Source organism: Schistocerca piceifrons, chromosome 3 (genome assembly GCF_021461385.2).
Source record: "Schistocerca piceifrons isolate TAMUIC-IGC-003096 chromosome 3, iqSchPice1.1, whole genome shotgun sequence".
Classification (NCBI taxonomy): Eukaryota; Metazoa; Arthropoda; class Insecta; order Orthoptera; family Acrididae; genus Schistocerca; species Schistocerca piceifrons.
Genome location: NC_060140.1, coordinates 310,558,852 through 310,573,519, shown reverse-complemented (window position 1 = coordinate 310,573,519; position 14,668 = coordinate 310,558,852). Strand labels below are relative to the sequence as shown.

The 14,668-nt window shown below is 41.7% G+C and overlaps 1 protein-coding gene across 1 annotated transcript in view; it reads left to right on the top strand.

Moving 5' to 3' along the window:
- Positions 1-12,614, top strand: part of LOC124788619 (sialin-like) — a 79,125-nt gene extending 66,511 nt beyond the window's left edge. Inside the window, exons 8-9 of the mRNA XM_047255888.1 lie at positions 3,891-4,011; positions 12,535-12,614. Coding sequence (XP_047111844.1) covers positions 3,891-4,011; positions 12,535-12,614 — 201 coding nt within the window. The remainder of the gene's footprint in view (positions 1-3,890; positions 4,012-12,534) is intronic.
- Positions 12,615-14,668: the final 2,054 nt, after the last annotated feature.

Below are 14,668 nucleotides of genomic sequence, written 5' to 3'. Positions count from 1 at the left end.
AGCGCCATTGCGAACTGGAGCGATTGTTTTTTGTTATACAGAAGTGCTACATTAAGGATAGAGAAACATATTTTTCTCAGTCTAGGTCATTGTTCTGCACAATACCATCAAATATAGATTTTTGCCGAATTAGGACTGGTGCCTGTGAATAACGTTAAGCCATAGAGCTTAAGAAAAGGAATAAATGTATCATAGAAACTTAAGCCATGCCCTATTTCAGAAATTAGACCTTCAGGTACATTTTGTATGTTATGTGTATGCCGAGCTGAAATAACGAAAACTGGAGTATATGGCGAAGACAGTTACCACAGTGGAAAAGCATGAACTGTTATTGGAAAGTAAGAGAAGCCATTGCAGAGGTGCAGTCAAGGTTTATAATTTACTTTAAACACAGTGTATGCCAAAATCTGCTGACAAGCGGAGAACTTACGATATTATCATTTGGTATAAATAGCAATGGAGTACTGAAAAAAATAATAGATTTAGGAAAGTTTATTTAATTAAAGGTAACACAAACACTCTGTTTATAAAGCTCCTTACCCATTTGGATCTGGTTAAAAAGATGGTTTCATTGAAGCTAAATGTGGTGGACTGAATACTGTGCATCTAGCAATAGAAAAGTGGCTGGCAGAGTTTAAAATTGACGGAATAAAAACGTATAAAAACCACTCATTTATTAAAATTGTAAACTTCTATAAAGAAATTCTGTAAAAACTTTGGGCAGAAGACGTGTACTGCACCAACAACAGTGTATGTAGGAAATAAAGGGGAAACTTAAAATTCACAAACGCTTTTAGCTATAAGAATTGCCATAAGAAACTGTGTTAATTGTGAAGGCCATTCAAGTGATAGTTTAAAGGAAAAAAAATTATATGTATTAGAATTTTAGAACAAAATTTCCTTTCATTTATCAAGTTACTGGTGGGAGAAGGAACTGGATGATTTGGATGTAGATTTAAATTTTGAGTTAAAATTTCGCCGGATGATATGAAAACCACAGCATACAAACATATAAAGGGCATATTTTCTGTGTGTAAATATATTCCCTTCACTTTTATTTATATAAGCAAAAAAACCTTGTACTTGTATAATTACGAGCTTCTTTTAGCTCATGTGCTCCAGAAAAAGAGGTTTCTTTATCATTGATGAAAGTGTTATGTAGATTTTGGAAGTTTTCAATAGTGATGACGAAAATAATGTGCTATTGGATGAGGAGGATAAAATTTTTCTGGAAGGAGATATAAAAAAATGGAAGTGAACATCAGTCATACAAGGCCCTGAAAAAGTCAATCAAACGGTGTTTCAAAATTGCTGCAGGTGTGATTTAGGAACGGATTATCTACGTGATGATGAAGATAATCTGTTACTAGATGTAGACGATAAAATGTTTCTAGAAGGATATATGGAAAATGGAAGTGAACATGTTGTCATAGAAAGTCCTGAAAAAGCCAGTCAAATGGGGTTTCGAAGTAAGGTGTAGATGAGATTAAGAAACAGGTTATCTACGTGAGTTTGATTTATACACTGGCAGAAAAACGGCAGGCTCTGAAGTAGGCCTCAGTGAGTCAGCAGTTCTACAACGGACAAAATTTATTCCTCAACTTGGTTCAAAAATGGCTCTGAGCACTATGGGACTTAACTTCTGAGGTCATCAGTCCCCTGGAACTTAGAACTACTTAAACCTAACTAACCTAAAGGCATCACACACATCCATGCCCGAGGCAGGATTCGAACCTGCGACCGTAGCGGTAGCGCGGTTCCAGACTGCAGCGGCTAGAACCGCTCGGCCACTCCGGCCGGCTCCTGAACTTGGATGTGAAGTTTATGTAGATATTTTTTAACTCTCCCGCTAGGCAGTATTACCTTGCTTTAGAAAGTGTGAGAAGGGGTGGAACAGCAAGCGCCAACCGTAGAAAGATCAATAAGTCATTCCCTCCAGGCATTTAAATGAAAATAAGTAGTACATACTGTTTTAGTAGCATTGAACTGACAATCGTGAAGAGGATGTATAACAAGCCAGTTTATCTACTGACTAATTTTAATTCCCAAATACTATGTACGGCTGTGACGAGGCGTCAGTCTGGGTCTTCTGAAAATGTCAGTGTCCCTTCATGATAAGAAAGTACAACAAGTGAATTGGAGGGGTGAATCTCATGGATCGGAAGAAAGCGACTTACGAGACTGACAGAAAGGCAAAAATTAAGTATTATCTGAGAATTTTCTTCGCTCTTCTTGACATCGGTGGGAAAAATTCGTATGTAATACGTCCAAAATTGGCAGCAGGAGAAGGATTGAAATAACATTATCATCTTTAGAGTTTAGACAATACATTGCAAGAAGTCTAACTGGCAATTATTCAAGTCGAGAAAGGAATTTATCGACAGCTGCAAAAACCTCAAAAGATCTCATACATGTTGAAATCCAAAGAGTCCAGACAACTGAATGATAAAATCAGACGCGAGGAAAAGAGGTGTGATTGTGTTCATTGCGCTTCAAAACATCTTGAAAATCACACTTACCATGAGTGAGCAGTGTGGTGTTAATTTATGCTTTGCTTCAAACAGAAGCTGTTTTTGTGGACTTACATATCAATTAGACAACAACAGATACACGGGTTACGCAGTTCTCATATATATACAAATATGTCCCACAATTCTTTTTAGAAGTACAAACAAAAATGTCTGACACTATAATATATTTCTTTTATAAACCTTCCGGTTATCACAGAAGTGCATAAATTTCGAACACTAGCGCTTCAATTTTCTTCTGTGCCTGAAAGGACTGATTAAAAATTTTCTATTTCTAAATTGTTCAGTGATGCTTGCACGTCTCACAGTCTTCTCTCAAAGTCTAAAATGTTCACAATAATACGGCGTCATCACAAAGCAACATTTACGTCAAGTATCGTAATGTTTTTTTTTCACACACAAACGCACACATGTATATGCATCAAAATTGGCATCTAAAACGGAACTGTGAACTCTAAAATTAAGTGCCCTAATGTTGTTTACATGGCTAAGCATATGCGACTAAAAAATAACATGCGAAACAGGTAGTTTAGCTTCCTGTTTGGGCCTAAATTAGGTGCTGTAGCAATAATAACCTGACCAAGATTATAAGTGCAGAAAATACCTTTTGGCTAATATAATACGCTAATCAGGTAAGCACAAGAACAAATAGGCAGTCTCAATTACTGCTAGCTACTGGAAAAATGTAATTAATTACTTTTTTACTTCTACACTTGGTCTGTGCAAGGTTTCTTATTTCGCCATTGCATTTCCACGATACTGTGTGTGACTGAAAGTCACATTTCCCACCGTCCCCTTTCCAAACTCATACGGGAATCAATAATTTGCGAATAGGTTGTTAACGGAAGAGGGACGCTGAATTACAAGCATGGGATAAGTTGGAAATTTGGGTCGATCAGGGACCGTGTCTGGATGACCGAACCAGTCAAGGTAACTGCTCATGAAAGCAACATATCTGGGTTCGAGTCCCTGTTGGGCACAAATTTTCGACTTTCGCCACTGCATTTCCACAATATCCTGTGTGACTGAATGTCACTAGTTTCCCACCCACCTTTTCCCTTTACTTTCTGTTCCTCTACTGCATATACAATTTATACAGCGGCCACTTCATCTCGACTCATGTCTGTTCTGTCGGACATGTCCATAGTGGGTAGCTTTAGTAACGGAGTGAAGTCGAAATTTTTTGCTGTGAAGAACATAAAAATTTCGAAGCTTATGAAAATACGCTAATTTTTATATCAGCATTTCTGTATGTTTAATTAGAATCATGACAAATTTGTTTTGTAATCTTTACATTGATGAATGTTCTGAATATGGTCGCTACTGGGTATCTGTGCTTACGTTCTTCTCGTATGTCAACAGCCGACACGGGCGACGTGGAACATGGTGTTCTACATGGCAGCGGCGGTGTTGGTAGCAGGATACGTCCTCTACGCCGTCTTCACCACCTCCGAGGAGCAGCCTTGGAACGTCCCACCCACAGGTGAGGGCTTGAGGCTGTTTTCTGCTGCCTCTGACAGAGCACCACTCTGCTGGCCTTCTTACTGCTCTGTTCCACTCTTTGCTGTCAGGCCCCTTGAGGTCTTTCCATGCATGAGGAGAGCTCCTACGACTACATGCTGAAAGCTTCAATTAGTCCCAAGTATGCTCAGTAGGGATCATTTGCTGACCACTTCTATTCTGTGGATTCCTGTGGCATAGAAGAATATGTTCACAAGGTGGACAAGGGGCGCTCGTGCATTGTCCTCTTGGAAGACAAACCAGCCGCCGAATTGTTGATTGTAGAAATGAGGAATATCATGGAGGATCCTGTCACAATACCTCACATACTTCAAATTACCCTCTACAGTGGGGAGAGGCGTCTGACATCTGTATACGATACTGACCTAAAACATAACTGATCCATCTACATGCTAAACACGTGGGTCTGTAAGCCTGAGACATGCAACGGCACCTGGCCGCCTCCACACTCTTCTACAACGATCATCATGCGCCAGAGAAATCGTGCACTCGTCGGAGAAGAGAATACAGTTCCACTGACAGGTTGATTTCCAGGTGTTTTCTTCTTCGTGTTCCACGATGACAGGGGAGTTCGTGATCTTATTTAGTGATGGATATCTAGAGCCCAAATTAATCGTGAACAGATGGCTGCGTATTTTGGGTCGACACAGGCCTCCTAGTGGTCTCCATCGGACACATCGCAGCCTATGAATATACTCAAGGGGATAGTAAAAAAATTGTAAGTACCTAGACTCCCCGGCATATTAACTGATGGCATTCTTGTTGGGTGTGCAACCTGATCATACGATCATCTAGATACAATATTTCCGCGGTCCATCTGGCCACTATCTTCAGGTGAGAACTTGTTTGCTAATCTCGCCCCGAATTGATTCATACCACGTACGGCGGCCATTTTATACGCCGCAGAAGACCAACAGCAAATGTTTCTCGAGGTACACCGATGGTGCGTTAATAGTGTGGCCATATGGAACAGACGCTCTGTAAAATTGCCTCCATCATTTTAATTGTGTTCATCCCAGCAACAAGTTCGCGATTGAGATCGAAACGGATGGATATCTTCGTTTTCAGGCGTATTGGTCAACAGAAAGGACGATGGTACTCTGTGACACAGTGTTTATCGAAAACCTATGCACACGCATCAGTATCTGCGTGAAACGAGTTGTCATCCATTGTACCAACGCACTGTGCGGACGTTGGCAAAAAGGGCTTATTCCATCCCAGACGCAGAAAGTTTGGCGAAAGAGATGGAACACCTTCGTGTTCAAGCAGAATGGTTAGACAGACAAACAGATCTGTTGTGCTTTCGAGTCTGGATCTTTTTCGAAACCAGTAGATGAAACATGTAGATAGGTAGCTTTTCTACCACAGGCTGGGCGTATATCGTAAAAAATAGGAAGGATTTTAAAAAGATACAATATTATTACTGTATTTCGTGCGCTAGCCAAGATTAGAGCGCTCCATGGTGGTCATTGACTGGGCCTGTAGAATGTATTGATAGTGGTACCCGATAGCGATTCATCGTTTTTGTCCGGTTTTCACCACTGTAGCGCTGTATCTTCACTAGCGTTAGGGGTCAGCAGTAATGAATTCTGGCGCAGGCTTTGCTACTCTTCTACGGCGTAAAAAGATACTACCGTTCATGGTATGAATCAGTTCCGGAGAAATTAGCAGACACGCGACCATGTGGACCGTAAATGTTTGTATTATCTGAGTGCAGATCCGACAAGATCATCTTGGCTGGTAGAGGCCTAATATAAAGGAGGTGAGTTTCTCTTTCTTTTCTTTGTTGATGGCTCACTCGTTTTCTTCAGTACACGTCTAACCTGAGTTTAGCTGTTCCCATTTTGGCGAAACATATCTTTAAGGTATTGAAGCTCAGTTCGAGGCTGTCTTTTGTCACAAATGGCACGTGCCTTGTGAACTAGACTTAATAGAACAGTGTACTGCTCCCCCAGATGATGGCAGTTCGTTGCATGTAGGGCGATGTGAGTCTTCTTTCTGTAGACTGCATGACCTAGGGTACCATCTGCTTTTCTTTTTATCAGAATGGCTAAGAATGGAAGTCCATTCTGTTGTAGCTCTAACATGAACTGTATGTTTTGATGGACGCTGTTCAGGTGGTTCAGGGACCCATTCAGGGCCCTCTGCTATGTTCCCGCACAACGAACGTGTCATCCGCATAATCGAAAAAGAGCTTAGGTTGGAGCCGTGCAGTTTTTAGTGTGATGTCGAAGTGCCCACATTAGACTGTCAGTCCCAGGGGCAAGTGGCTCAACTTGTTCATGGAGTCAGCCACCGCTTAGGTTTGCATATCAAACGCCTGCGTAATCTCGACGCTTCACCGGAAGACGATCGAAACGCAGAATCTCAGTGCAGCCACTTGGATGGAAGGTGGAAAAGATTCCGTCAGTAGTAAACTTCGGGAAAGTCTACATTCACATATACTTTAATGTTCGAGGGGGTATGTGACATAAAGCAGCCGGTGGTGAAACTGTCTAATAGCGGACAACGTATCCAAGCACGTATGAAAATAGAGGGCCACTGTTATATAAATTAAAAGAGAAATGTATATGATGGATACATGTTTGATACGAGATAGTTTCCGCCGTTTAAGTACTAATGAACTTACTAGTATGTACACACGTACATTAGTGTGCTCCGTTATGGAAGTTGTACGCTGCTTCATTTCAACGTATAAAGAAGTTTCCTTGTTTATAGTTCCATCCATTTCATAAAGCTATAGCTTTCAGTGTCAGCTGAGCTGTCCATCTTGAGGCGGATGCTAGAGATTCGTGTTGTATACGGTTTCCACACAATATACAAGTATTTCCTAGTCTTTTATAAAACGTTAAGTTAAACGTCCATCATCTCTTTCTTTGTCATTCTATTTCAGCGTATCTATTAACCAAGAAAAATAAGCAGTTTTTTTTATTGGGTCTGCCCGAGTGGTGACCTCAGCAGAAAAATATGTAAGGACTATACACTGAGGTGACAAAAGTCATGGGGTACCTCCTAATATCGTGTCGGGCCGCCTTTTCCCCTGCGTAGAGCAGCAAATCGACGTGGCATGCAATCAACAAGTCGTTGGAAGTCCCCTGCAGAAATATTGAGCCATGCTACCTCTATAGCCGCCCAGAATTGTGAAAGTGTTTCCGGTGCAGCGTATTGCGCACGAACTGACTTCTCTATTATGTCCCATAAATGTTCGACTGGATCCATTTCGGGCGATCTGGGTGACCACATCATTCGCTCGAATTGTCCAGAATGTAATCAATCACGAACCATTCTGGTCCAGTGACGTGGCTCGTTGCCCTCCATAAAAAATCCGTCGTTGTTTGGGAACATGAAATTCATAAATGGCTTCAAACGGTCTCCATGTAGCCGATCATAACCATTTTTCAGTCTATGATCGGTTCAGTTGGACCGAATAACCCATTCCATTTCACGTAAGCACGGCCCACACCATCTTGCACAGTGCCTTGTTGACAACTTGGGTCCCTGGCTTCATGAGGTCTGCGCCACTCTCGAATCCTACCATTAGTTCTTACCAACTCCAATGGGGACTCACACGACCAGGCCATGCTTTTCCAGTCGTCTAGGGTCCAATCGATATTGTCATGAGCCCAGGAGAGGCGATGTTGTTCTGTCAGCAAAGGCACTCGTGTCGGTCGTCTGCTCCCGTAGTCCATTAACGCCCCATGCCACCGCGCTGTCCTAACGAATACGTTCGTCGTACAGCCCACATTGATATCTCCGGTTATTTCACGCAGTGTCAGTTGTCTGTTATTACTGACAACTCTACGCAAACGCCGCTGCTCTCCGTCGTTAACTAAAGGCCGTCGACCACTGCGTTGTCCGTGGTAAGAGGTAATGCCTGAAATTTGGTACTCTTGGCATGCTCTGACAATGTGGATATCGGAAAAGTGAATTCCCCAACGATTTCCAAAATGGAATGTCCCATGCGTCTAGCTCAAATTACTATTCCGCGTTAAAATTCTATTAATTTCCGTAGTGCGGTCGGAGTACAAATGACATCTCTGTCAATGCACTGCCCTTTTATCCCGTATATATGCGATGCTGCCGCCATCTGTAAATGTCCATATAGCTGTTCCATGACTTTTGTCACCTCAGTTTAGTTAATGTACTGGTATATCTGTCTGTTTTCGAGAAAGAAGTATGTGCTGTGAAAGACTTGTCAACCAGAGAACTGTAGAGAACAAAAAAAAAATAAAATAGAATCGAAATGAAAAGTATGAGTGGTATATGCTGGAAAAATAAACTGATCCAAGACAGAGAAGAGTGTGAGTGATATTCCTACTAGGGCACGTGTGCTGCTATGTATTATAGCTCCTCAGTCATGCACCACCTGGTAATGAACTGCTATACAACAAAAGTCCATTTGCTAATGTTCTTTCTATCTCAGAGTAATAGCTAACGTCTAGAAAAGAGACCTTGGGATGATTATTAATTGATGGGCTTACTGACCGTTGCTTTTCGAACTTAAAATGCATTGAAAACACATTAATTATTTTGTGCATGTTGTGTAAAGGATGCATACAATCGACTTAGCTAGGCTCGAGAATAAGATAAATTTTATAATTATTAGAGGAATGGTGTGGGTTCCTGTAGTCATGTCCTAGTTCATGAACCACGGGCAACGTATGAGTGGCCAAGTAAGTGGTCCCGACAGTCGGGATACCAGTTACCTTGGAATAAGGCTGGGCATCTCGGACATATTCTGAGTCGTGGTCACCTTTATGCTCATACGGCAAAGACTGCCAAATCCACCGGTTAGTCAACTGGTTCAAATGGCTCTGAGCACTATGGGACTCAACTGCTGTGGTCATCAGTCCCCTAGAACTTAGAACTACTTAAACCTAACTAACCTAAGGACATCACACACATCCATGTCCGAGGCAGGATTCGAACCTGCGACCGTAGCAGTCGCACGGTTCCGGACTGCGCACCTAGAACAGCGAGACCACCGCGGCCGGCACCGGTTAGTCCCCCAGACGTTAGGGGTAAAACCCAATGGGACCCGGGGCAAGTAAGGCTAGCAACCTGCTTCCCTGGTACTTTAAATATGATGCTGGCAACAATCAGAGCAAAATGCCTCGGACCTTTGGAGGTGACGGAGTCCCACCTCTAACTGACAAACCAGGGACTCCTAAGATACGACTTGGCAAACAAATGGTACTGAGATGGGGAGCTATTAATATCAGTGGGGGCTACTCTGGGAAGAAGGTAGAGCTGGCAGAGGCTGCAAGTAAGATGGGGCTGGACGTTTTAGCTGTTAGTGACATTCGAGTAAGGGGTGTGAAAGAAGAGGAAGTGGGAGAATACAAGGTCTACCTGCCAGGAGTCAAAGCAGGAATAGCATAATGGGGTGTAGGGCTTTACATCAGGAAAGAAATGGAACCCAGCGTAGTTGCAATAAGGTATGTAAACGAACGACTGATGTGGATAGATTTGACAGTGTCTAGCAAGAAAATTAGGATTGTGTCAGTATGTTCGCATTGTGAAGGGACAGATCAAGATAAGATGGATAGTTTTTATGAGGCACTCAGTGATGTAGTTGTTAGAGTAAAGGACAAGGACAGTGTTCTGCTCATGGGTGATTTTAACGCTAGGATTGGAAATCGAACGGAAGGGTATGAAAAGGTTATGGGTAAATTTGGAGAGGATATGGAGGCCAACAGGAACGGACAACAACTCTTGGATTTCTGTGCCAGTGTGTGCTTAGTAATCACAAACTCCTTTTTTAAACATAATAACATTCACCGATATACTTGGGAAGGCAGGGGAACCAGATCTGTCACTGACTATATAATAACAGGTCAGGAATTCAGGAAGGCTGTGATGGACACACGTGTATTCAGGGGATTCTTTGATGACACTGATCATTACTTAATCTGCAGTGAAATTGGGATTGTGAGGCCGAAAGTGCAGGAGGTCAGTTCCATATGTAGGAGGATAAGAGTGGAGAAACTTCAGGATAAGGAAATCAGGCACAAGTACATAACAGCGATCTCAGAAAGGTACCAGTTAGTTGAATGTAGTCTATTACAGTCATTGGAAAAGAAATGGACAAGGTACAGGGACACAGTACTACAGGTGGCTAAAGAATGTCTTGGAACAGTAGTGTGTAAAAGTAGGATGAAGGAAACAGCTTGGTGGAATGACACAGTCAAGGCAGCCTGTAAAAGGAAAAAGAAGGCATATCAAAAATGGCTACATACTAGAACTCAGGTAGACAGAGAAAGTTATATTGAAGAAAGAAAAAAAGCCAAACAGATAATTGCAGCATCCAAGAAGAAATCTTGGAAAGACTTTGGAAACAGGTTGGAAACTATGGGTCAAGTTGCTGGAAAACCATTCTGGAGTGTAATTAGCCGTCTTCGAAAGGGAGGTAAGAAGGAAATGACAAGTTTTTTGGACAGGTCAGGAAAACTGCTGGTGAATCCAGTGGATGCCTTGGGCAGATGGAGGGAATATTTTGAAGAGTTGCTCAATGTAGGTGAAAATGCGGTCAGTAATGTTTCAGATTTCGAGGTAAAATGGGATAGGAATGATGATAGAAATAGGATCACATTTGAGGAAGTGGAGAAAATGGTCAATAGATTGCAGTGCAATAAAGCAGCTGGGGTGGATGAAATTAAGTCGGAACTCATCAAATACAGTGGAATGTCAGGTCTTAAATGGCTACACAGGATAATTGAAATGGCCTGGGAGTCGGGACAGGTTCGATCAGACTGGACAAAAACAGTAATCACACCAATCTTTAAACATGGAAACAGAAAATATTGTAACAACTACAGAGGTATCTCTTTAATCAGCGTTGTGGGTAAAATCTTCTCAGGTTTTGTTGAAAGGAAACTGCGAGTATTAGTTGAGGACCAATTGGAAGAAAATCAGTGTGGGTTTAGGCCTCTTAGAGGTTGTCAGGACCAGATCTTTAGCTTACGGTAAATAATGGAGAAGTGCTTTGAGTGGAACAGGAAATTGTATCTACGCTTTATAGATCTAGAAAAGGCATATGACCGGGTTCCTAGGGGGAAGTTATCGTCTGTTCTACGAGATTATGGAATAGGAGGCAAACTTTTGCAAACAATTAAAGGTCTTTACATGGATAGTCAGGCAGCAGTTAGAGTTGACGGTAAATTGAGTTCATGGTTCAGAGTAGTTTCAGGGGTAAGACAAGGCTGCAACCTGTCTCCACTGTTGTTCATATTATTTATGGACCATATGTTGAAAACAATAGACTGGCTGGGTGAGATTAAGATATGTGAACACAAAATAAGCAGTCTTGCATATGCGGATGACTTAGTTGTGATGGCAGATTCGATTGAAAGTTTGAAAATTAATATTTCAGAGCTAGATCGGAAATGTAAGGACTATGGTATGATGATTAGCATCTCCAAAACGAAAGTAATGTCAGTGGGAAAGAAATATAAACGGATTGAGTTCCAAATAGGAGGAGCAAAGTTAGAACAGGTGGACGGTTTCAAGTACTTAGGATGCATATTCTCACAGGATGGCAACATAGTGAAAGAACTGGAAGCGAGGTGTAGCAAAGCTAATGCAGTGAGCGCTCAGCTACGATCTACTCTCTTCTGCAAGAAGGAAGTCAGTACCAAGACTAAGTTATCTGTGCACCGTTCAATCTTTCGACCAACTTTGTTGTATGGGAGCGAAAGCTGGGTGGATTCAGGTTACCTTATCAACAAGGTTGAGGTTACGGATATGAAAGTAGCTAGGATGATTGCAGGTACTAGTAGATGGGAACAATGGCAGGAGGGTGTCCACAATGAGGAAAACAAAGAAAAACTGGGAATGAACTCTATAGATGTAGCAGTCAGGGCGAACAGGCTTAGATGGTGGGGTCATGTTACACGCATGGGAGAAGCAAGGTTACCCAAGAGAGTCATGGATTCAGCAGTAGAGGGTAGGAGGAGTCGGGGCAGACCAAGGAGAAGGTACCTGGATTCGGTTAAGAATGATTTTGAAGTAATAGGTTTAACATCAGAAGAGGCACCAATGTTAGCACTGAATAGGGGATCATGGAGGAATTTTATAAGGGGGGCTATGCTCCAGACTGAACGCTGAAAGGCAAAATCAGTCTTAAATGATGATGATGATAGAGGAATTATATTTTGATTATGTTTCTACAGCTCATGCATCTTTTATTTTATTTTATAGTAACTAGAAATGTCGCTCTAAGTGCAACTTTTACAGCCAATTAATGTAATTAATATAAATTAACTTCTGAAGTGGATTAGAATAGTAAATCAATAACCATATAAATTGATGTACAGGATGGCTCTAAGATATTTATTAAGGGGTATATTTAATTTATTCCCTTAGAGGTTGGATGCCACAGTAATGTTGCAGCGCACTTACAACACTATATCTCCAATTAACTGTGAACATCTTTTATTTAGTAAAAACAGTAATTTCTGTACTCAGATACCTATTATTGTTCCAGAAAACGGATTCTCAGTGAAGAACGACAAGGGCATCGTAAATACCACCTTTCACGGGGACGACTCTCAACGCAACAGCTGAAGGTTTACTACACCAGCATACTTTGCAGCCCATCTGCCTCAATCTTAGATGTTCTTATTTATTGTAATTTCACCGCCTATCTTTCTCTAACAGCTGGTGCTGACGCTAAACGTGTCATGTTACTGAAATTAAATGTCAAAATCGAAATAAATGTCACTTTTTGCTCTCTATTTATTTCTTTATGACAGCCAGTTTGTACCGAGTCTTAGAAGGTTTCTACAGCGTGTCTTTGCTATAAAGACGCTTAACTCTCTGTGAGACAAGCATTTTGCTGACGGGCTAAGCTAGGGTAAGCACATAATCAGGAGTGTCCACAAAGTAAAGTCTAATCACGTATTTTTATTGAAACGAATATATGCTGATCAAAATAATGAAAGGATAAAAACCATTCTCGGCATCCAGAAACATACCCAACATACAAAACTGCAGATGCTTTCGCGTCCACTTCTTGTCCTGTCGTCTGTTCGTTTGGCGTTTTTACAGCGTTTCTGCAGCAATGGTGGGTGAAGCATTTTCAGTGCCAGTAGTACAAGCTGTTGGGCCCTCAGGATTAAAGGGTAGAATCGTCTGATTGACTTTCACATTTATTGATGACATGCATAAATAGCATCGCACAGATACAGATTTGACTTTATAAGATCAACCACCCACTACCACCGGATTCATAGACAGAATATTTCGAAGATAAAATATTAACTCAGCAATAAATTATTAATAAAGGCTCAGATTAAAATTCTTTTTGCATCATAATAAAAAAAATAACAGCATGAAAAAGTGCCTGTGCCATGCAACTTCCGAAATATACTGCCTAAAAGATCAAATATTTGTTATAAATACCATAACAATAAGAGCAGTAGCTTCAGTTTTGATTGATTATGGGTGTTTGCCTTCTTAATACTGCCATAAACATGACCTTTGTACATAAACCTCAGCCCGCATATGCACATACAAGGCACAAGAAATATCACAGAAACTAACCTGAAACATAACTAGCAATAAATAAACCAAAAGCTGTATTTTATCTGATTTGTTTCAGAGGTAACTAGTTTCGGCGTACCATTATGCCATCATCAGGCTCTCTATGGTAACACTGTGGCTGAGATTATATTTCCGGATGAAATATCGTGCAATAGCGAACCATTATTCATCTCAGCAGATCTAACACAGCTTTAAACTCGTAAACAATATGAGCCATTGTCACATTCAATAAAAAATTTTCTGGGTTTGTGGCCGCATTGTCAATATATATAAAACTGCCGACGTTTCGGTATGTGTTGCAAGCGGCCTTCTTCAGGGTTTTTTTTGTTTACTGCTGATTGAGAAAACTTTGTTTGCTATATACCTGCAGACATAGCTGTAATCTAATTTTGATAAGCTGTTTAGGATGAAGGGAAGGGATGTTAGAAGTCTTTATTGGTGTTTTCATTATTTCTTTTCATTGGTGGAAACCCGACGTTTTTAGTGGTGTTTGCATTATTGCATGTGATTGTTGGAAATGGGCGAATGGAAAACCAGGCGGCAGCTGTGACTTGACGCTGTTTTCCTGCTTGCTTTCTAGCGCCGGCCGGGGCACGTCAATGTACCTGCGTCCGCTGCGGTCCCCCGCGCGCCTGTATCTGTAGCATCGCGTGAGCTATCGTCACTTAGTGCTGTTATTGCTGGCAGCCAACACGTCGGAAGTCGGTGCCCGTCTTCTCTGTTCATGTTGGCCGGTCGTTTGGCTATTTCTATTGCCTCTCTAATCTTCCTCCTTAGAGTAAGAGGCTGTTTCGCAAGTACGCCTGCTTCACCAAGGTCAATCTGTTTGCCGCACTCATCCTGGTGTTCTGACACCGCTGACTTGGTGTGCTGTCTTAATCGGACGTATCTTTCGTGTTGAGATATCCGTGTGCTGATGGGTCGCAAAATTCACCGCCGCGCAGGCATCAAACCGATGTTCTTCGCACAACGAAAGATTCAGTCGACAAACTACATGCTGATGGAGTTAACTAAGTCAGGTGCGAATGTGGCTTAGTGTATGTAGGCGAGACGGGGCGACCCATCAGCACACGGAT